General features: G+C 38.3%; 1 protein-coding gene across 3 annotated transcripts; it reads left to right on the top strand.

Moving 5' to 3' along the window:
- Positions 1 to 6894: 6894 nt before the first annotated feature.
- Positions 6895 to 19823, top strand: tfap2b (transcription factor AP-2 beta). 3 transcript variants are annotated; one of them, XM_048986527.1, is made up of 8 exons: positions 6910 to 7000; positions 9165 to 9203; positions 9779 to 10231; positions 11598 to 11658; positions 13830 to 14070; positions 14458 to 14576; positions 15485 to 15626; positions 16884 to 19823. In XM_048986527.1, the coding sequence occupies exons 1-8, from the start codon at positions 6953 to 6955 to the stop codon at positions 17185 to 17187; spliced, it is 1407 nt and encodes a 468-aa protein (XP_048842484.1). In that variant the 5' UTR covers positions 6910 to 6952; the 3' UTR covers positions 17188 to 19823. The 3 variants fall into 3 exon arrangements, with proteins under 3 accessions (XP_048842486.1, XP_048842484.1, XP_048842485.1); XM_048986528.1 differs by having other exon boundaries at positions 6913 to 7000; positions 13851 to 14070; XM_048986529.1 differs by lacking the exon at positions 9165 to 9203 and having other exon boundaries at positions 6895 to 7000.
- The last annotated feature ends 3116 nt before the right edge of the window (positions 19824 to 22939 follow it).

The raw sequence follows: 22939 nt of genomic DNA, 5'->3' as shown, positions 1-22939 counted from the left end.
TTAAACGGTATCATAGTATGTATGTAAATACTGTATAACTCTTATTGAATATGGATAGAATCCAGGTGCAAAAAATAATTTGGTTAAAGAATCCATCATGGATCATGTACAAGTGTGTATTCTCTAAATCTAATAAAGAAAAAACTTGCTAAACACTCATGTTCTACGACAAATATTTTAGCTATCACGCATTATTGTAATGTTTTATAAACAGTCAAAACTGACCAAAAAATCTGCAAAAAAATGAGAATGTACGCACACTTTGGTTATCTGAGATAACTTTCACACAAAATTTGTGCGATTTATTAATTGAATAATTGAGTCGTCAGGCAGCAGTAGAGTTATTCACAAGCGAAATGCTTCAATGACACCTAAATATGTGGCGAGCGCATTAAGCTGTTTGTTACTGTATATTAGTAATAAGAGCTATTTTTCTACACGCATTACCACCCCAAGTCACCCCTTAACCTCAGCCCTGCTCCTGGCAAACCATTATTTAAGCGCCAACGTAGACTCTTCTATCACATAAAATGTATTTTTAAGTATTTTAAAGCAATATCAAAGATACAATTATGCAATGCATTTGAAACTCATTTTGTGACACACAATTAGCAATCCCCGGCTATTTAATAAATCTATATAATACACGAGTTCTTTTCTCGTTCCAGCAAGTTCGTGCCGATAAATGATTTTATTAATTCGTGTCGGTCACAAAGTGATATGTGGATCAGTATATCCCTCATAAATGAAAAGCTTTGTGACATTTTAACATTCTCGGCTTTAGACCGCGTTCTGCACGTCGTGCATTTTCACATTAACTGTTACTATTAATAACTGTCAACTGAAAAATAATTATTGCGGGAATCAACGACGGCTCCAGTTCACCCGTGGTTACGTCTGGCAAAGCAGTTACCAAACGTCGACGAGGAAGAAGCCGCCTTCTTTAAAGTTTCTCAAGTTAAATATTGAGTCTCAAGGGGATGCTAGAAATAAAGGGACTCCGTGTCCTAGCAGCTTATGCATGAGTTACAGGAACTGCTCAAGTTATCTGACGAGATCAAACTTTCAGAAAGCAGTAATCCTTAAGTAATGTATAGGCACAGCAAGCATACAGGCTACTCAAAGGTCTTTTTAGGAGGTTTTAGGAGTCCTAAACGTTTCAAATGTAAACTAATGTATAGAATTGTTAGTTTTGCTGCTCAATACACAAGAAGGAAGATGAACAACACTGAATCAATGCAGAAGATCAGAAAGTCTGAGGATCAAGATTTGGGAGGAACTGCGGTGAAAATATGGCCTATTTTAAGTCTGACGACTTGACTTTAGGCCTGTCTTGGCGTCATTGTTATAACAGCATCGTGTGGAAAAACGAGATTCCGCACTATTTGCAACACATAAACTAAAACACTAAAAAGTAACGCGTGCCATAGTATTCGGAGTTTGTCATATTTTAATTCGCTGTGCAGAGTTCGGGCGATGGATTTATTATCGAACTTATGTCAAAGTGGACCCATTTCTGACCCTATAGCCAGTGTTGCCGATGTGAATGCCTATATTTACGCTCTAATACTTTAAACCTCGTAAAACACTGCATGTGCAATCCCTAGTGTGAATAATCACAAGTTTGTATAGCTAAAGGTTTTACGTTTTAAATGTTTGAAATATTTTATATTTGCTTTGCATAGTGTTTAAAGCCATCATCTTCTTTTATGCAGAATGCGTCATACCTGATCATGAATCCTCGGCGATTACCATCATATTTATAGTCTTTTTTGAACATTTTAAGATTTCATACCTATCTCTGTTTTGCGGAACAAGGCAGTCACCAAGCAGCATGTAGGATGTAGGATGAAGTCTCGGAGGTTTAAAGGACGTGGAATCTCATTTCTTTCCTTCAAATAACAATTAACTTTTTATTAATTCAAATCATGTCCATTAATAGAAGTTCACAAGCTAAACGATGTTTATTTAAATGTTTATTACATATATATATATATATATATATATATTTTTGTACCACGTTTTGACTGTAAAGTTCACGAATTGTCGCTAGATTTTCTTTTCAGCGGTTCGCATCTTCTGCACAGCGACCAGAGCCATAAACATACAGCATTTGAGGACAAAACTGGTAAAAATCAAACGCTACACAGCTGCTCTCGGGCTCTGGGGGCTGTCATGAAGAACTTTTCATGGACTGGAAGTGAGGAGGAAATGAAAAGAAAGACAACGGTGCCACAAATGTGGAAATCAGCAGCGATGGTGACAGCTGCAGTCGCAGGTGACGCTGACATTCCCAATTTACAATATGTTGATTAGATAGATGCATTTCTATGATTACTATGTATCCCAAAATAATTATCTGGCATAGTTACATATTTTAATAACTGGGCCCCACAAATCAATACATTGCTGTGTTTCATATTATATTACGGCAGGTTACACTGATTCACTAACGTCACTCTTTAACCGGGTCACTAAGAGCTATCCGGATGCGCCCACACACGCACACACAAACACACACACACGCGCACACAAACACATGCACGTTTGTTATTATATCTTTGTGGGGACTCTCCAACTTCAAAACTGAAGACCTTAACCCATACCCAGCCCTAACCTTAACCATAAGTAACCAAACAAAATACGAGACTTTTGGCATTTTTATTATTTTTTTTATTGCACTCACAGATCTTTCTGGGGACCTGAAAAATGCTCCCCACAAGGTCAAAATAAGTGGTTTTTTTATCACATTTGGTCCCCACAATGTAATATAAACATAATACACACAGACACACGCACACAGACTTGTAATCATGCCTTTGTGGGGACTCTCCATTCATTTCTATGGGGAAAACTCTAATCAATACATGACGTTAACCCCAACCCGGCCCTCACCTTAACCATACGTAACCAAACTAAATACGAGATTTCTTGCATTGTTAATTTTTTTGATTGGTTTCACTCATCATTGTGAGAATCTGAAATATGGTCCCCAAAACGCCAAAATAAAAAGTTGTGGGGGGACATTTGGTCCCCACGATGTAATATAAGCCTAATACACACACGCACACACCATCATTATCATCATCGTCATATCATTCAAAAACAGTTTGAAGGAAGAATTCGTGGGTAACTGAGCTGAGCGATGTTATGTTTCACAAATGGCGCAGATGCGCCATCTGGTGGTAAAATAAGCAGAACAAAAAGTGTGATTATAACCTGCAAGGTCTCTTACAGCCCTAACTTTAACCACAAGTATTTTTACTTTTTCCATTGCATTTTCAGATCTTGTGGGGACCTGAAAAATGGTCACGGTATGACCAATATGAACAATGTAATTTAAATCTAACACACACACACACACACACACACGTTTGTATTCATATCTTTGTGGGGCCCATCCATTAATTTCAATGGCCTTAACCCTAATCCCAACTAAGACAATCTTAACCCCTACTCAGCCCTAACAATGACCATAAGTAACCAAACAAAATACGAGACTTTTGGCATTTTTAGTTTCTGATTGCATTTTTATAAAATTGAGTTTCACCTAAAAATGTGTCCCCACAAGGTCCAAATAACAGTTTTTTCCCCCTCGCTCACAACATCACACTTACACCAACAGACACTGGGGGGAATGGATTGAGTTTTAACAGTATAATACAGCCAGAATTGAAAAAGATACTGACTCGAATGGATTACAGGGTATCTTCTGTAAATCCTGGCTATGGAAAAATGAAAGTGTGTGCGAGATATAACTACTGCTGTCTAACATTATTGTCTCTGCCTTTTTTTCCCAGTGTTGTGTCTACCACTTTGAGCCAAAGACTTCAAAGAGAGTTCTTTAGGGTATAGAATTATAAATGTGTGCTACCAGTTGGTTTCTCGACTTAGGAAATTTTCTTTTACCTTTTTTTTTTCAGGAGGCTGCTATATGAAACAGGAAAAACAGGGATTAGTAGCAGCTTTCTGTTCTGCCACTAGGAGCACTGGGCACACGTACATGCAGCAGACATCAGGCCGAACGCCCCAGTCTGGAGAAGATTTTGGCCTAATATTTTCCCACCCTGACAGGGACATCTGTTAGTGCTTGGAGCCTTGGACCCAGTGAGACTGAACTGGTGCCAGTTTCCATCTATGTGGCCCTGGCTACAGAACGCTGGCAGGAATAAACCTCATTTTCAGGCACTGTGCATTCATTTCAGGAATGAAAGTAGGCCAGTCTCTGGACGAGGGCCCAACACTGTCCGTAAGTCTGCCATTGTGTCAGTATTACATTCTAGAAAAAGAAGGAAGACAACTGGTAAAAGAATCTGACACGTACGGCAGCTGTGTACCATGCCAGGTAACTTATAAGGGATTCTCTCTCACCTGAAATTGTGAGTAAATGTCACAGAGGAGCGTGATACGACAGACTTCCTGAGAGCGTACAACAACAGCCACATGCATTGTTCACGTATGACAGATTAAAGAAAAGAATGAAATCCTTGCTAATGTTCTGTAATGCACGTAAAAATGAATGTGGGTGAAAGGTGAAATGTTTTGCTCAGCATGGTTGGATGGAGTGACACCCAAGTTCTATTCACACCTAATCTAGGCACTTATCTGAAAGGCTCGGGGGGGGGGGGGGGGGGGATTTAGTACTATGTGTGGCTCAGTGTGTTGGGATGCTGTGCCTGTGATTGGAGGATCACTGGTTCAGGTTTCTGGGTCGGACGAGCAGTTTTACCGTTGGGCCCTTGAGCAACACTCTTAACCTCCAGTTCCTCCGGGGACCGGCTGACCACATCATTTTGGATAAAAGTGCTAAATAGTAAATATCAGAATGGAGCTGATTTCAATAAGGTCTGACCTCTGCATATGTCTTCTGTTGTTGTAGCTTTTTAGCTTGTAGCCTGAATATCTTAAATTAGGCAGGAAAACCGAGCAGCAATCGCTAAAAGTTAAAACGATTACGCAACGTGCGAGTGTGACAGATTTGCATGACGTTGCCCGGTCCGGTTGTCTTTTGAAACGAAACATCATCAAAAACCTTCTGGCAAATAACGGGGCGTCTCATCCAGAATGAGGCAAAAAATGCATCTGCCGGCTTTTCAAAGCGCTTTCCCGCTCCTTGCCATCCTTATTTACATCAATGCGGGATTCTTCTGAAGGAGAGGAAGAAAGGAAGAGGCTCTGTTGTGAGGGAGGGCTGGCCCAGTTACAGGCCCGCCATGCGCCCTGAGGGAGCCCCCTCCTCTCGTATCCCCTTCAGGATGTAGCCCCCCTGCACATCCTGCTTTATTTTGGATCGTGTGTAGAAATAGCAGCGAATAGTATCATGTTGCTGGTGCATTTCTGCTCACCAGCACAATTACAATTACTCAGTAGTTAAATTACTTGTTTTGTTGCAATGGATGACCTAAACCTGAACTAAATTAACATAATTGCATTGAATACACACAAAACACACAAAATAAAATTGCACATTATATTGAAAATATTTTTCCAGTTAAAGCACCGTTTATCTATAATTGCAGTTACATTTAAATATCCAATTAATACTTCACTTTATTGTATCGTCTTCTTTTTTCGTCAACAAACGAATGATCTCTGTCATACAAGCGGATCTCCCGTACTTTTTATATCAGTGAATGTAAGCAATTACTATTCTTTGCCACTAGGGGGAGGTAAAGACCAAAAAGCTGGAACGTTTGTAAACTGAAGGTCAACGCGCGTTTCAAGACAGTCTGAAGCGACTGTGTTGATAATAAAGAAAATATTTTGCTAAAGACGTCGTGTAATTACAAAGGTCATTTGTGTGGGCGCGTGTCTGTGTTTCAGTAAGGCTACAACAATTGGCAAAAAGATGTATAAGAGAATAATTGATATCAGTTGTCTGTAATCGGTAGGGGACGCTCCATACAAGTTAATATCTTTTTTAAATATCTTTTTTTTTTGTTATGATGACGTTACTGTCACCTGATTAACACCGCAATCGAAAAAGCGATAAATTACACAATTACATTTGTACAGAAAGATGGACATGGGGTTGTGTGTACAAATAAGACAGGCCCAGGTAACGGCTTTAAAGTCCTTAAAGGGACAGAGGAAACAACACAAAGTATGTACCGTTTGAATTAACCTGCGGCCCCGCTGCAAAACAGGCTTAAAAAAAAAAACAAGCAGGCCTTGAAGAAGGGAAAATATAAACACATGCATGGTCGATTTACACACTACGTGCATTTACATGTTACACAAATTATTGTCACTATAGAATGTACAATTGAACGAAATGAAATCTTCGTGCTATATATTTGCGTGTGAGGTATAAAAGGAGGGTACTATTTGAAGCGCCGAGGGGATGAGCACGTCTGCTTTGGCACTGTAGTCCAGGGAATGGTGCAAATACAAAACGCACAGAAAACACAGGTACACACGCGTACACGCGGAAGAATGCATGCTAAATCGTACAGTTTAATTATATAGATTAATGTAATTAACTATACTTTTCTAAGTTATTTTTCCACCCAGTTTAATCCCATAATGCCCTATAAGAACTCTTCATATCTTGAAGCACAAATTAGCAGAAAGGCCAGCTAGATTAAATATTAATCTTTGTGTTTGTTGCTTTTTATGATGCTTTATCCACATTCAGTAATAATCGCACCACAATTTATAATCCGTATCGCTGACCGCCTGTGCATGTCCATCGGTATGTACAAGATGCTTTTTTCCCCCACTTCTTTTATTCCAGTGATATTAACTCTTAGTCCGAAGAAGCGTGTGTAAAATATAGGTGTAGGACATTTTTATGTATACACTGTGCGTGTAAGACATAAAGTGTGTGAGTGAGTGAGTGAGAGAGAGAGGGAGAGAGAGAGAGAGAGAGAGAGAGGCAGAGAGAGAGAGAGAGTTCAGTTATCTACTCCTCACATGAATGCACTCAGTTAACTGAGATCAGTCCGCAAACATGCTCTGGAAACTAGTAGAAAATGTGAAGTATGAAGATATTTATGAGGTAATGTTTTAGTCAATTACTTGAGATTATAGCGGTAGGACATTTTTATTTCCTACATGTTTTTTTTAGTAATTCACATGGGAACGAACTTTTAAAAAATACAGTTTGACAGATTTTGTTAAACGTCTCAGATGATGTGGCTGTGATTTATTTTCAGATTATTATTATTATAATTTTTTAATTTAGAATCTACCAGAATGGAATGACGGAAAAATCCAAATATAACAAGGTTATTTTGGCAAACGGAGTGTAGTTGGTCTTAAACGTCTGTATATTGACATGTATTAGAATTTATACCTGCTCTGTGGAGCTTAGAGCGAGAAACTTAATTTCTGCTTGACGAAAAAAAAATGCGGAAAAAATGCTCTATTTTATATGAATGATTAAATATCCAACATAACATAATATTTTAACAATTAAATATCATTCTGTAAAAAGAGGGCATTCACCAAGAATAGAGGTTTAATTAATGTCATATAAATAACAGTAAATAATTTCATGGGGAAAAAATGCTCATTTGTGGAATTATAAAGAATGATTAATATTTGAGGTGAAGTTTAAATCTTGTTTTGCAATTGCATTCTGTTGTGCGACGTGGCTAAATGTATTTATAAGTACGGCAAAAATAATAGTTTTAAAATTGCATGCTAGTTCATTTGTTTTATAGACATTTCAATTAACTGCTGATATTTACAATTTAATAACGTATTTTGAAATAAAAAGGGATCCTGAATTTGATGATTCACGAAGGACCAAATGCGAATCGCTTAAGCTTACCGAAAAATAGTCTTGTTGGTAGGAAAGGAAAGGCCACGCGTTTGGATATAAACATAACGGATATGGAGATGGCGACGACCGCGGGAAAAAAAGCACAAAGACCTTTGCAAACGTCGTATGCGGGAGTGCGAGCCGCACTGAATGGACTCCGCGTGAGATTTTACAGACTTTAGTTAAGCTTGGCGGGGATCTGCGTTCAATAACCTCAAATACCTTCGCTTTCACAGCTTCTGTCTGGCTAATTATCAACTGCAAAATTGGGGATAAAAATCAGCACGCGAGACCTGTGTCCATGCAAAATGTCAGAAAGTCTAACTTGGGAATATTACTATCTTGCCTTAAATATAGAAGTATTGTGTATTAATTAACTATTCATCATGTTATAATGAACTAATCTACTTATATTTTGTATGCATTATAATTTAGATAAAATTAATGAGATGACTTGTGTGTTTGAGTGAGTCGTGCGGGTCATTTTCTGTTGTTTGCGAAGTTTAAGAACAAAGTGCTTTCGTGGACTGTCGTTCCATTCCATGTTAGTTATACAAGTCTGGAGGACGGCGGTCGTATTGCAGATACGCCGGGTTTGTGCAAAGATTAAACACAAACGTTAATGTTCAGTCGCGGTATGTTGTGCTTAAAATGTATTATTGCTGAAGTCCAGAAGTGCTTAAAATGTATTAATGCTGAGTGCGGATGTAACCTGAGCTAAAATTATTATAGGTGTAAATCTGTAAACGTTGAAACTAAAAGAAAAATTCTTAATAATACATCAAATCGAAAGAAATAGAAATTTAATAAAGGTAACTTAAAGGTCATATGCATGCATTGCTTTGCGTCGCCTTGTGTGCACACATGCATACTGTACATATACTATAACATATGTGTGCCCTCGTGTATGTATGTGTGTAAAAATGTTTGCACGCGTCCGTTTTCCTGTTGCCTCTCACACGCTAAACTTTGCTAAAAGTCTTCCTCTGCCAGCCCCCCTTGTTTGATTACATCTAGTAATTCTCAGCTGAATGAACGTCATTTACAATAGCAGGGGAGCGCCAGAGCTGACTGCAGCTTCACGCTCCGTTTGTCCGCCATTCTCGCTTTAAGTATTCCTGTAATATTAATAGTCATGAATAACAATTATTATGAGGTGGTGTAGAGAAGCGGAGGGAAGGAGCAGGCGAGCAGTTCGACTCAAGCTGTGGATTGAAGAGGACTCTAGCTGAAACCTGAGACAAATATAACATTTATGCCCGAATAACACGATAACTGTTAAATCGCGATCTGGAGAAATAGTTAATGGAAAGTACTGGACACCGCAAAATATTTTTTCCTGCTACGCTGTATACACTGATTTCTTTCTAATTTTTATTGTTTTTGCTGTGAACAGACCGTCTCCCAGATGTTAGTCCATACTTATTCAGCTACGGTGAGTCGGGTCGTTGATGTTACTTTTTTTAAAACATTTAAGCACAATTTAAATTTCGCTTAGATGGAATTATAAGTGCCGAAGTTAAAGCTGGTGGAGGATGGTCTGTTATTATTCATTGGTGCTTAGCGTTCTTATATCTTGTCGGTATATATTAGCGGGCGTTTGATTACAAAAAAAAAACATTTATTTTCATCTATTTTTGACCAGTATACACACTGTTGCGTACAATTTATGAAGTGGCCTATTGCAAAATAGCGTATGCTTAAGCCCCAATTTATTTACCGTAGTTTTAACATTAGGACACAATTGTTTTTGGTTCTGCTTGTGACGAGATAGCAAAAAGAAAATTTTACAAAGAATAGGGAACAGTGTCTTTATAATAAACGAATATTTTGGGTCATATTGCGTCATGGGCCTTGTACACTTCTTCTTTTTCTGCCTTTTTAGCTGCAAGGTATTTAGTTTTACATCCCACTTTAATGTCTTTTCATATAAATGCTTTGTATTTAGTTTGTGTCTGAATTGCTGCACTGTATCATGTGTAAAATATCCCCGTGCTCTCTGTTTTGAAGGACCGGCACGATGGAGTACCGAGTCACAGCTCCAGGCTGTCCCAGTTGGGCTCGGTGTCACAGGGACCGTACTCCAGCGCCCCGCCGCTGTCCCATACTCCATCATCGGACTTCCAGCCGCCCTACTTTCCGCCGCCATATCAGCCGCTTCCGTACCACCAGAGCCAGGATCCGTATTCCCACGTTAATGACCCTTACTCCCTGAACCCTCTACATCAACCCCAGCAACATCCCTGGGGGCAAAGACAGCGACAAGAGGTTGGAAATGAGACAGGCTCTTTACTGCCCCAGCCGCGGGCATCTTTGCCCCAGCTCTCTGGACTCGACCCCAGGCGGGACTATGCCTCCGTAAGGCGGCCAGACGTGCTTCTTCACTCGGCGCCCCACGGGCTCGAATCTGGAATGGGAGACAGTCTGTCGCTTCACGGCCTTCACGGAATGGACGACGTGCAGGTGAGTGCTTCCCCTTCCCTGTTTACATTTGCATCCCCTTTTCATGCTACAGAAAGTGAACGGCACTGGGCAGTGTGCTTCTACATTTTAAGCGATATTCTGATACTGAAATGTGCGCGTTTGCCTATGATATTTTTGACTATGGCAATTTTACAATGTTTATATATGCTTGTAATTTTGACCTACACCTCATTTTTCATTTATTAGTAAAGCACAAATTTCAGATTTTCTGATTCTATAGTTCGCATATTAATTGTACGGCAATATAACGAAGATTCGTTTTGGTTTGTATTGCATATATTCTGGAATTCTTCGAAATGCATGCTGTGATACTGAGTCATAAAGAATGTCCTGGGCTATGTTAATTGAGATTACAACTGTATTCCTCACCGCCCTGTTCGAAAAGGCCGGCGCGTCTGTCTTGACAAAAGTCTCAATGAAATTTATAGCGACAAGTTTTCCTAATTTTCGTATTTAGTCCAAATTAAATCTTTACTATCCCCGGAGTGAGTATTAAATACCAACACGCTGTGTGAATATCTTGTACAGAAAACAGCAGGTGGTCCTAATTAGACAGAAAATCAGACAAGTACGCTGTCATTTACAAATCTTCAAAACGGTAGCGTCGATCCTTCTGCAGCAAGTAGAGCAATTAAATTACACATAACCACAATACATTTTATTAAAACTCTAATGCAATGAATATAAAATATTTCTTAGTCTTGATATATTAATCTTTATCTTGAACTACTACCCTCATCTATGTAAAATAATGAACTATTAATAGGCCTAGTTACAATTAATTATGGATTGTTATTATTTAAGCTGCAAGCGATTGATGTAAGAAAATATTGCCAGACAAATAGCATCTTGTGTATGATAAAGGAAACATTAAAGTTTGTGTCTTAACTTAAATGCTTATTCCCGAAAACACACCCATGACACCCCGCGAAAGCTAATGGGCCTGTGTAATCAGCGTACGATTTGCATCATACTCTTACTTTCACTTGTTATTCCTTTGACTTGTTTACTGCTCTTTATTTTACTCAATATTTTACTTTAAAATTGACAGGCACTCGCATCTGTGAAATCGGTATTTTAATTCATTTCACTTGATAAACTTGCAAGCATTTCTAAAACTGATCAATGCTTATATTAATATTGGCCACTGTTGTACAAATAACCCGTCTTGTTCCAGTAAATTGAATGACAACGAGATTTGTATCTTTTCGTTCCTTTTAAGTATGTTTTCGGTATATATTTCGTGGTCTTATATTAAAGAAAAACAACATTTTTGGGTCTTAATAAATAAAATTTGGCGTAATGATGAAGCTCTGTCCGATTTGCGGTATCTTTCCGTTTGCAGGCCGTTGAGGACGCGAACAACAGTGCAATGAATCTTTTGGATCAGTCGGTCATTAAAAAAGGTAAGGCGATATAAAATATTTACGGTTGGCGTACGACATAGAAAGGCTTTGACTTTGCTAGAATTTATAAAATAGATTTTGTTGTTGTTACTGCTTGGCAATATGAACTGAACAAAATAAACAACAAATAAACATTTCGGAGAATAACTTAAGCAAAACTATTCTGGTTGTATTCTACAATTAAAAGTCTAACTAATAATAATAATTGCTTTTAAGTTTCCGTGCAACGTCATACGTCACTTCCAGATAGACGGGTCTAAATTACGCAACTTTCAAGTAATTTTAGACGGTCTCATCCTGTTGTTATTCATTGCAGCTTTTCAGTCGGCGGAGCTACTATGACGTTTGCTACATAACTCAAAAAACCCCTTTCCTTTAAACATTTATTCTGTTTAAGTCAGGGTTGCCAACTTGGTGGTTGAATTTGACCGCCGCATTTGACAAATAACTTCACGTCAAAGATAAATACCGCATCAGTCAGAGTAACAGTTATGAAATGCAAAATATACGCGCTTTCTGCATGTCGCGGTTTTGTGCCATTAATCACTGTAAAAATCATTAGAAGAAATTGCCAGGAATGCACTCCTAACGAGCGATTGGTCGAATTTTCGAATATAAGTTTTAAAGGACTAAACCCTTTTATCGTGCACATAAACTACACCAAGCAATAGAACAGGGCATATTTAAATAATAGTTTAATTATTAAACTGCAGCATTAAATACTACCATAAAATTAGGCCTATGTGAAATACGTTTTTATCCTTTATTTCCCTTTTAATTTGTATAGAACAGCGCGACTGGAAATTACGGGCCATTGTTAGGGAGTGATTATTTCCGAGGTAATTCGGGATATGAGGTCCCCTAAGAGCGAACACATGAGTGGAGTTAAAGTAGCCAGCCTGATGAATGTCTTTTTCATGTGGATTTCTCCTGAGCTCGTTTAGGGCCAATTTCCAGTATTATCCTCTGTTGAGCTGTTAATACAAAAGGCAGAGACCGTGACCTCTGCGTTCCCGCAGTCCTGGAATAGCCAGCGTCAAGACATTTTGCTGTTATTTAAATGTGATAATTATAACGACCGGTTATTTATAGAAAATTAAATAGATCAATAACGATGTATTCCTGGTACGTTTACTGCTCAGTCTAAATTTGGTTTTTGGTTTTAGATAGGCTTGAATACTCGGTAATTATATTAAATTTACCCAGAGCAGAATTTTACTAGATACATACGTTTTCCATATAATAGTTTTCTTTAACATTTGTGGTACGAAAAAAATCAAGACATAGAAGTAAATCATAAAAAAACTTGACAGTCTATGGCAGGTAGACCTATTACACGAAATGAGCTTTAAAATGTATTACTGTGTGTCTTCATGTGGGATTTTACGTTTGATAAAATGTGTTTGATGAGTCAGCCATCCACCCACCCATCCGTTTTCTATACATTGTCTAAATGTTTGAAGTTGCAGATAAGCATCATATAAATTTATCGGTGGACAATTTTATGGATGCTTGGCGTGGCTCTCTTGGCACACATCGCAATTTTGGCCTTAAAATGAGTTCACGATCGTCATATAATATAATTTATAATTATTGTTATTACCTCTTTGCCCTTATTTCATAAATCAACGCAATTACGGCTTTGTGAATCCGACACGTCATTTACGGGAGGAGTGAAAACTTATTTTGTTTTGTTCCCTAATGAGTTTCGAAATTAAACAATTGCATTTATTTAGTAAAGGTTTTGCTATCAGGAGCAAGACTATCAACAACAATAATAACAAGAACAATAATAATAATAATAATAATAATAATAATAATAATAATAATAATAATAATAAAGGTATACATGTTTTTTCGTTTTCAACTACTATTTAGTCAATCACCACTGCGGCTTAGCATTAAAAACTGAACTATACTTTTTAAAAATAACTATATTAGGCCTAATATAGGCCTGGTTGAGTTAAGGTTTATTTAGAAGAATACAAATACGTTGTATCTTGGGCTGCATTTGCAAAATGCATCAGCTTTTTGGGCAAAACACATATTATTATTGGATTCCGGGGTTGTGTAAATTAAACAACTGCAACTTAAACTCAAAGAAATGCTGCAACGTTGAGTTTATTTGTCTCAACGCGAATGTTTCTGGGAATATTTCTTCGTCCGACTAGCCCTCCTTGCTCCCTTCTCAGTTCCCGTCCCGCATAAGAGTGTGGCGTCGCTCATGATGAGCAAAGACGGATTAATTGGCGGGATCAGCGTGAACGTGAACGAGGTCTTCTGCTCCGTGCCCGGCCGCCTGTCCCTCCTCAGCTCCACTTCTAAGTACAAGGTGACAGTGGGTGAGGTTCAGCGGCGTCTCTCCCCACCTGAATGCCTCAACGCCTCCCTGCTGGGGGGCGTCCTCAGGAGGTAAGACTAAATCTGCCGCCATTACAATTATTCAGGTATTCATTTTAAATCCATTCTTTTCGTACATATAGAGAACGTCTTTGTACTGCATTACGGGTAGCTTCAAAGTTTCCATAATGCATTTAACATTCTAATTTTAGCAATTGTGAAATAATGAGCCCAGAAATAAACGTATATGTAGGCCTATATTGTTCAAAATCCGCACGTCACCAGGTTTACCATGGTCGTATAAGAGGGATTAATCAGTAAGGCCTATAGATTGAGATACGTATTATGTTAATTTCTCTATTAACACGTATTGTAAGGTAAAATGTAAATGCTATATAATGAAACACGCGTACATCTTCCATGTGTTTATGACGTGCCGTTTTTGTCTTTATTTTGCAGAGCAAAATCTAAAAACGGTGGCAGATCTTTGAGAGAAAAGCTTGAGAAAATCGGTTTGAATTTGCCTGCTGGCAGACGCAAAGCTGCCAACGTCACTTTGCTGACGTCACTCGTAGAAGGTAAATATGTGACCGTCTCTTAATCCCATTTAATTCCATAGTGGTAGAGCCTGCTAATTCTCTCAAACATTCCTTTTAATTTGGCGAAACGTTTGTATGACTATATGCCTTTCTTTGAGGGGAAATAATTAGCACAATAGCCCCGTAGGAAGGTTAGGCACGAAATAAAATCGAACAAATATACACAATTTTATATGAAATTGGGTTTGGGATCGTTTATCTTTACCGAACAAGAAGTAGGGAGATAAAAGACATAAAACATAAACGAGCGCGCAGACTCCACATACATGCACACACCACATACATACAGACACCAACACACACGACGATGCGGGCACACGTCCGCACTTCTTTATTTGCATATATACAATGTACAAATTATTTACAGATATCAGAAGTGTAGTTTGTCAAAAAAAAAAAATAAATCAGGGAAAGATTTGAAAAGCACACATGCATAAACACAAATCATATTTATTTCAGGTTAAACATTATAAATGAAATATGTACATTATAGGTTATATAAAGATATTTATCCAAGACAGACCAGAGCTATATGCTCTCAAAATATTTTCTAAGTTCTCAGATGTCTATTATTATTGTTATTATTATTAATATTGAAGTAAGTAATAATTACGGTTAGTGTACCGTGTCACAGTTCGTATGGGGGAAAAGCCAAAACTATGCATGTGATGGTATCTATTGCTGGGATGATTATGGCACCCTTTGTATTTATTTGACAGAGAATTCATTCATGCTGCCTAAGCGTTAAAAACCACCACATTCCATTGTATTTGAATTCACAAAGAGTACGGTTTATGATTCATACAGCGAAGGGAAAGTTCAGCGTACAACAAAACAGCAGTTTTCCCACTACACTGATGTAACCATGTGATCCTTTCCGTTCCCAGGAGAAGCGGTCCATTTGGCCAGAGACTTCGGCTATATATGTGAAACGGAGTTTCCCACAAAAGCCGTGTCCGAGTACCTGAACAGGCAGCACACGGACCCCAACGAGCTGCACTCGCGGAAGAATATGCTGCTGGCCACTAAGTACGTTCGTGTGCTGCGGCAGGCGGCTACACACCGTGTTAAACGGCGAAATGTCCATCCGTACATCCGCTTTGTATAACCCCTTGTCCTATTCCGAGACCGTGAAATGCATAAAAGTGAAACAAAGACCCCATCGTAATACATTCGTTTGAAAAAGATACGGTAACATTTTAAAAATTAACCTTAGACATCTTACGACTAGATTTTAAGGGGTTTATTTGACTATTTTATTTTAATGTGAATTTTGGGAACCACAATTGGCAGTTCCGTAAATGAAGCTTACAGGTGTATTTCATTACACAGAACAGGACTTGTGTCATTGATGTTTTTTTATTTTGTTATTTTATAATGTGCTGGCGTAGTTCACCTGTCAGATGCAGATCCACACGGAACGTTTGAAAATTGCAGCTGTTCGCTTTCAGCCAAGCCTTGCGTTAACTCCCCTTGTCAATCAAGCCAAACCTCTGTCCTCGGGAAAATATTAACGTACATAACTATTTAATGCGCTCTTTTATTGGTATTTAGAAGATCCTGTATTGTCTTAATATCAATGCTGGATAGAGTTGGAGCAGCGCAATAATGGAATAATAATAATAATAATTAGACTGGAGTTCTGGTCGTTTGGAATGAACTTTGCATCAGTTTTATGTTAGGCTAACATTAGAGGCTTCAAATTTTAAGTGATATTCTGGGAAATATGTTGGACATGTGTACATGATACATTTTAAAAGTCAGTCAGGTTTGCCCATTGGCTTCCTAAGAGGTCTCTGGGTTTGATAGGCGTTATCCTTCGGGTTATAATGCATGGATGCCTTGGTTATTTAATCGTTTGCAGATAGCCTGTCAAACGTTTGAAGGTTTAAGGTTCAGGGGTCATTTTGGTTCACTGAACAGTTAATTGCAGTGTCTTAAGGACTTAAACACATTTGGCTGACCTTTATCATTTTCTTAGAGACCTCTTTTTCATCTCAAGTAACACTTCCAATGGAAGGCGATCAATATGTTTGACACACACATTAAAATATTTATAAGGTAATACTTTAACCGATTAATAAAATAAAACATCTTATTAGAAGATCCACGGATGATTCTGGAATGTATCAGGGAGACTGTTGCATGTGTAAGGCAGGATTATTTGGATGTTTTTTTGTATTGTTCTGACATGTGACATGTGCTCTGTTTTTCGGCGGTATGTGTATGGCATGTTGTGTTGGGCCTTCAGACCAAGTCATCCTGTCCTAAATCTTCACCTCCCAGGCAGCTCTGCAAGGAATTCACAGATCTGTTGGCCCAAGACAGGACACCGCTGGGTAACAGCAGACCCACACCCATCTTGGAACCGGGCATCCAGAGTTGCCTCTCGCACTTCAGCTTCATCACCCACGGCTTCGGCTCACCTGCCATCTGCGCCGCCCTGACCGCCTTGCAGAACTACCTGACAGAGGCCCTCAAAGGCCTGGACAAGATGTTCTTAAACAACAACAACAGCACGAGTCGACACACTTCGGGAGAGGGACCCGGCTCCAAGGGTGGAGATAAAGAGGAGAAACATCGGAAATAGAGCAAGCGAGCAAGAGAATCGCCCAAATCCTTTATATTCTAGCTTTAAAACATTACAGTTACTTTGGGGGAAAATAACGTGCTTGAAGAAGAATCAGAATTTAAATAAGAAGATGGAAGAGAAGAAAAAATAGAAGTTGAATACTGGTCACGGTTAAGCAGGTTTTGTATCCCGTTAAGTACGTTTAGATTATGATTTAAGCATTTCTGTTAAGGATCTTCACGCAGGTCTGCCTAAGAAACATTCGAAGACGAAGATCTGCAGCTGCAGACTGGCCAAACCTCCAGTCTTTGTCCAGCTCCCTGTTGAATAGCGCGGTGGATTTGTCAACTGCTCAAGACTCCAGTAGGAACCCAGGTTTCCGCGACCATAGCATAACAGGGCCAAGCTCCTGGTCAGGAGCACGTCACCGTTTGTCTGTTCCATGTCGGTTCACTCTGAGGCTGAGCCAGACTTGGGCAGCCGACTGTGTCACTGTTTGAGGGATGCCACACATTTGCACTGTTCAGCAAATGTATTGGCCTTGTTCCAAATATAGTGCCCCACATTACCAATGGTCTATGAAGTTAGGTCATTGAGTAGTATACAAACTGTATAAATATCCCGCAGGACATTTCCAAAGAGGGTTTAGGTCAAGTAATACCCATGGTGTGTGAACTTCATATGAAACTATTTGTTGACATCCTGAAACCAATCTTTAATCGCCTGAATTGACAACCCAGCGACGGATAAGGCTATGTCTTGGCATATTTGTGCATTTACACACAATTAAATACGTACTCCTATAGCAACTACATTTTATTTGCTAGTGTCAATTTCCATTAATCTTTCCACTGCAACAGCCTTTAAAGATTTATCATTTAAGTTCCTTCGAGGAGCTAATTAATCGCCCAGAAGGGAAAGATACAAGCTTAAGGCTTGCGGCTTTGCGATGTCAGGAACACGGTTGAGTAAGAGCCTCCACTAACGCGTTTATGGCACGACATATACTATAAAACCCAAGAAACTGCTTTAATGCGGTACTTACTATTATAAACTGCATGAGCATTTGTGGACGTTTAAATGCGTCCTGCCCACGTTGTTATATTAACCACCTTAACCACGATAAGGAAGGCAATTTCAGGAAAGAAGGCCGGAGAATAGATACGAACAGGCCAAATTGCTTCGCGCCGATTAAAATCTTGAAATACGAAAAAAGAGGAAAAAAACAGACCCTGGTTTCTGAAACATCTACACAGTTAAAATAAAAACGAGCAAAATTCCCATAGGATTAACAGTTATTTGCTTGTTTTGACTCAAACTAAAACTGCATTTTAAACTTTCGATACCTTCGCTGTAAAGTTTTATTCTGACACATAAATTAAATAAATTAAATTTAGTTTCGATTTAAACGGTGGCCGATTGTGTTATAAAAGTTTTTTTAAAGAATCGCTGTTACATTTTAAAAACACGCCGCTTGCCGAGTGTAGTCATTTAATGAAATATTTAGCATAAATATATTAGCAACAAACTGCTAAACGATGTTAACACACGGGCAACACACCGACATGGTTCCTAACTTACAGTTTCAGGTGCAGAACGTGAATTTCTTCTATAGCCGATGTATTTATTAAATATTCCTGGGTGGAATACTGGTGAAGGGTTCATTTAAATGAAATGCTAAATGTCTCAGTGGCAGCAGACGATTTCCCCACGCAAACAAATCAGAGTAGTGTCCAGTGATTTGTGTAACTTTTAGAAGATTTTATGCAAAAGACTAATATATCTTATTATTTATTTTTAGCTGGAGAAAATCTTTAATCTCCGAGTTTTCACAGCGTGGGCTCCTCATTCGTCATAAATCACGTCACCCAGACCATTACCTGCTAATGGAGAGAGAGTATACCTTGTAATGTAAAAGGCGACTTTATCTCTCATTTGGGTTTCTCCATTATTTCAGTGTTTGACATTACAGTGACCTCTATAATTCGACTAAGTGTATAACTGACGGTGTGGTGAGTTTGTTATTTCTGAATTTTTAACGAGTAATGCTGTTACAACTGTCCATATCTTGCTTTCGAGTTTCTTCCTTTAAATTAGATAATCATGCACTTACAACCGAAACCGGATTTCGTCTGTCTTTAAAAATGCGATGATTATGTCCGAATGATTTCATTGTAGCTCACGATGACGTGAAGGACACTGATCTCTTGCCATTTGTTATCAGAGAGAATAGGACAAACGCATAAGCGAGTAAATACATAGACGTACATTTAAGTACAATGCGAACCCTTCACACTTATGCCAGAATATATTGCTAAATGTCGTCATTTTATTGACCTTTACTGAAATCCAATATCTGTCGAACGGAACCTCCTTTTGGTACAGGTTATGGGAGGAAGCGACTGATATTTATGTTTGTACATATTTATTTATGCTTAATTTAATGGAAGTTTGTAAATATGGTGAGCAAGCAGTTTGGATTATTTATCTGTGACTATACCTCTGTGAGTGGGTGAAAACGCTTGACTTTAGATAGTATCCTGTAATTTTTCTGTTCCTTAGACAAGTTGTTATGGTGGTGGGTAGAATTTGGTTCTTGTCCAGTGATTTCATTTATATTAAAATAATTATAATAAACTTCGTGTTTTACCGTACATGTTTCTGTTTAAAATGTTGAATTTCCGCATTGTAATATTGGGCAAGAACTCTGCAAGCGCACAATTAAATTAAACACAAGAGCTTTTTAAGGATAACGACAACAGCGTGTAACAGAAAGACACTGTTTCATTAGGCCTGTCTGTTTCCGGTTATATATGCGTGTTTTAGAAACACATTTTAAATACATGAACTTGTTTATGAACTAGTTGGTGAGTTTACTTAGTCTTGAAAATAGAATATAAAGGTTTGTTTTTCGATTCTTTTCTAAACAATTATATAGTTACTTTTCTAAGATTCATACGGATGGTGCAGAAATACGGTGTTATCAATTTCAAAATAAACTTTTAAATGAATAATATGTTTACGTGTCTAAAACGGATATAACTATGCAGCTTATATAGATTATTTATTTGAAGAGAAGAATCTATTATCGCGCACTTTCCTCGCGGAGTGAAGAGCGACATATTAACCATATATTTATAGCATATCAGAACGCAGTCTAAACTTGTTTCGCACCAAATAAATAATCTATATGCTTATTTAAAATGGCTAAATATTGTTATATAGCACGGAAGGGCATAGGCAAGAATGTAAAGAGCCACGTATCGCTGGACTTGAGATTTCTGCGCACATCACAAAGAAGGTAGGATAGCTAAATAGTCGTATAATATAAATGCAATGGAAGAATAACGTGGAAAATGAAAAGGCCACGAACAATGTGATTAGTTTTACGAAATTCATTATGCATAACATATTTAAATGATCTTTTGCCTGTAGGCTTCAGAAAGTAAAATAGCAGAAATACTTTGCTTCAGTTAGGACACATCTCAGTCTGGCATTTATCTCCGGCGTGTTACGGGATAGACTGTGAGCCAAGTGAAACAAAGATATTTATCTTAAAAAATGCCAACGCAAGCATATGGCATATATTCTGATAAAATCATCAAAAAAACAGTCATTCAAACGGGGTTACAAACAAAGACTACACAGCAATATACAAAGGCTCTGCACTGTCTGTCAGAAATGTCATGTATTGCACTCCTGTGACAGCGCCTGTGAACAAAAACTAAAACCGAATCTGTGACCCAAAACTGATCCCTATTTAAAAAGAACAAAGAATTTGCCAGGTATAGGCTATTTATCAGCATTTGTTTGTTTTCCGTCAAACGATATTTGAAATGAGATTTTTAAGCTATATCTATACAAATGCAGTAAACAATGTAACTATTAATTAGAGAGAACAGTGTGTTAAATAATAGGTATTAATGCCGTGTAATTAGCCAACGTATGTGTTTGCTGGGCATGTATCAACTGAATGCGGGGCTTTGGGATTTTGAGAACTCATCCTATAATGAAAACTGTCGCTATGACTTGTACCTTTTCCCCCCGCCTTGAATGAGCGACTTAACGGGCAAATTCAATAGAAGAAGCGGCTGCCCTGCGGCTTCCACCATGCGACTCATCAAGCGGAAAGTATTGTAACCCAGGTGCTGAGTTCAGCAGCCACATGTCCGTAAGGGGAGAGATATTTTTACAATGATTTGAGTAGCAAGGAATTGCATCTGGTGTCATATTGTGGACCTCAGTTGACAATATCTACACAAATCACATTGAGGGCTGGTGAATTTAGTGAACCGTTTGTTTGATAAACCTGAATTGAGTAGTTCACACAAGTAAAACAACACGGTACAACGATTAACAATATTTTTATAATGGATATTTTCTACAGCAAGTAACAACAACAACAACAAAAGATTAACTGTTATTATTATTGTTAATAACAACAATAATAATGATAATAACAACAAGAACAACAATAATAAGAATAATAATAATTATTATAATAATAATAATTAGTTATTATTATCATTGTTATTATTATTATAGTTGTTATTATTTAATTATCCTGCTCTAGAAAATTAATTAAGCTGGAAAAGGAATTATTAATGATAATCATATTTAATGTAAGACATTTGTTTGCTCTCGTAGTATTTGAATGTGTGTTTAATGACAACACCCCCCGTGACGTTTATGGATCTTAGCGGTGAGATTTGCACAAAAACTTCACGCGTCTTGATATACACCTACAACAAATTGCGAATAAATCAACGGACATTTCATTCGATCCAAACTAATAGAAGGATTCCCACACTTCAGTCCGGAAAACCATTAAAAGTAATACATTGTACATTTGTTTTTATATTTATCATCCTACTCCGTTGATATTATTCCACATTATTCTGTATTGCACTGTTCTGCGGTATGCTGCACGTTGAACTACAATGTTAAACTGCAATGTTAAACTACAGAATATGTCAGGTTCAGTCCGGGCTGAACCCAAGAGGCGCAGCCTTAGTTTAAAACGCGTACCAAGCTAATTGCGGTCGGTTCAGTCGTATAGAATGTGGAATTGAGGTTTTAGGTGGAATCCTTTTAGCGGTAAAGAATGAGCTTTGTGTCTCTTGTTAAAGACGTGTCCTTCAAGGCTCCTAGTTTAAGAACAAACTCCCTTAGTATTCTGTCGAGCAGTGGGCTGTAAAAGGCGTTATCCATCCCAGCACGCAGCCAAGTGCCGTTCGAGAGTAATTCCAGCTCGCGGCACCGGCCCGGGGGCTAGGCAAGCGTGCTCCCTAACTGATCAACCTGGATATTTCATTATTCATTAATTTACTGTTTAACAAATCCCACTCATTATCAGAGGTAACGCTTGGCAGAGCCCAACAAACAGTAGCAGTTGGTGTCAGGCGTGGCGAATTGTGCTGTTTGATCCTGGGCTGCTTTTATTCAGCATCACAAACTGAGAAAGAGCCCATGAATAATGAAGAGGGAAGCCGTGTCTGAGGTGAAAGCCGTGACAGCGTCCTAACAAAAACATTTCGCTTATTGAGGGGGGGGGAGGCTTTATTGGCCGATCTGGCGGCCGCTTTAACGCTTCGTTGTTAATGTCGCATTGTTTACCGAACCGAACGAGGCAGACCTGAAACGGGGAAATGCCAGTTAAGTGAGAAACTGGTCCATTTGAGGAAGTGCCCAGTAATACTGCCACAGTTTCTCTAACACGCATAATTTAATTAAAACAGATAAATCGTTATTTATAAAATTATTTCTAATT

Source organism: Brienomyrus brachyistius, chromosome 19 (genome assembly GCF_023856365.1).
Source record: "Brienomyrus brachyistius isolate T26 chromosome 19, BBRACH_0.4, whole genome shotgun sequence".
In the NCBI taxonomy this organism is placed as follows: Eukaryota; Metazoa; Chordata; class Actinopteri; order Osteoglossiformes; family Mormyridae; genus Brienomyrus; species Brienomyrus brachyistius.
The sequence above is the reverse complement of the archived record's forward strand: the minus strand, read 5'-3'. Positions and strand labels throughout refer to the sequence as shown.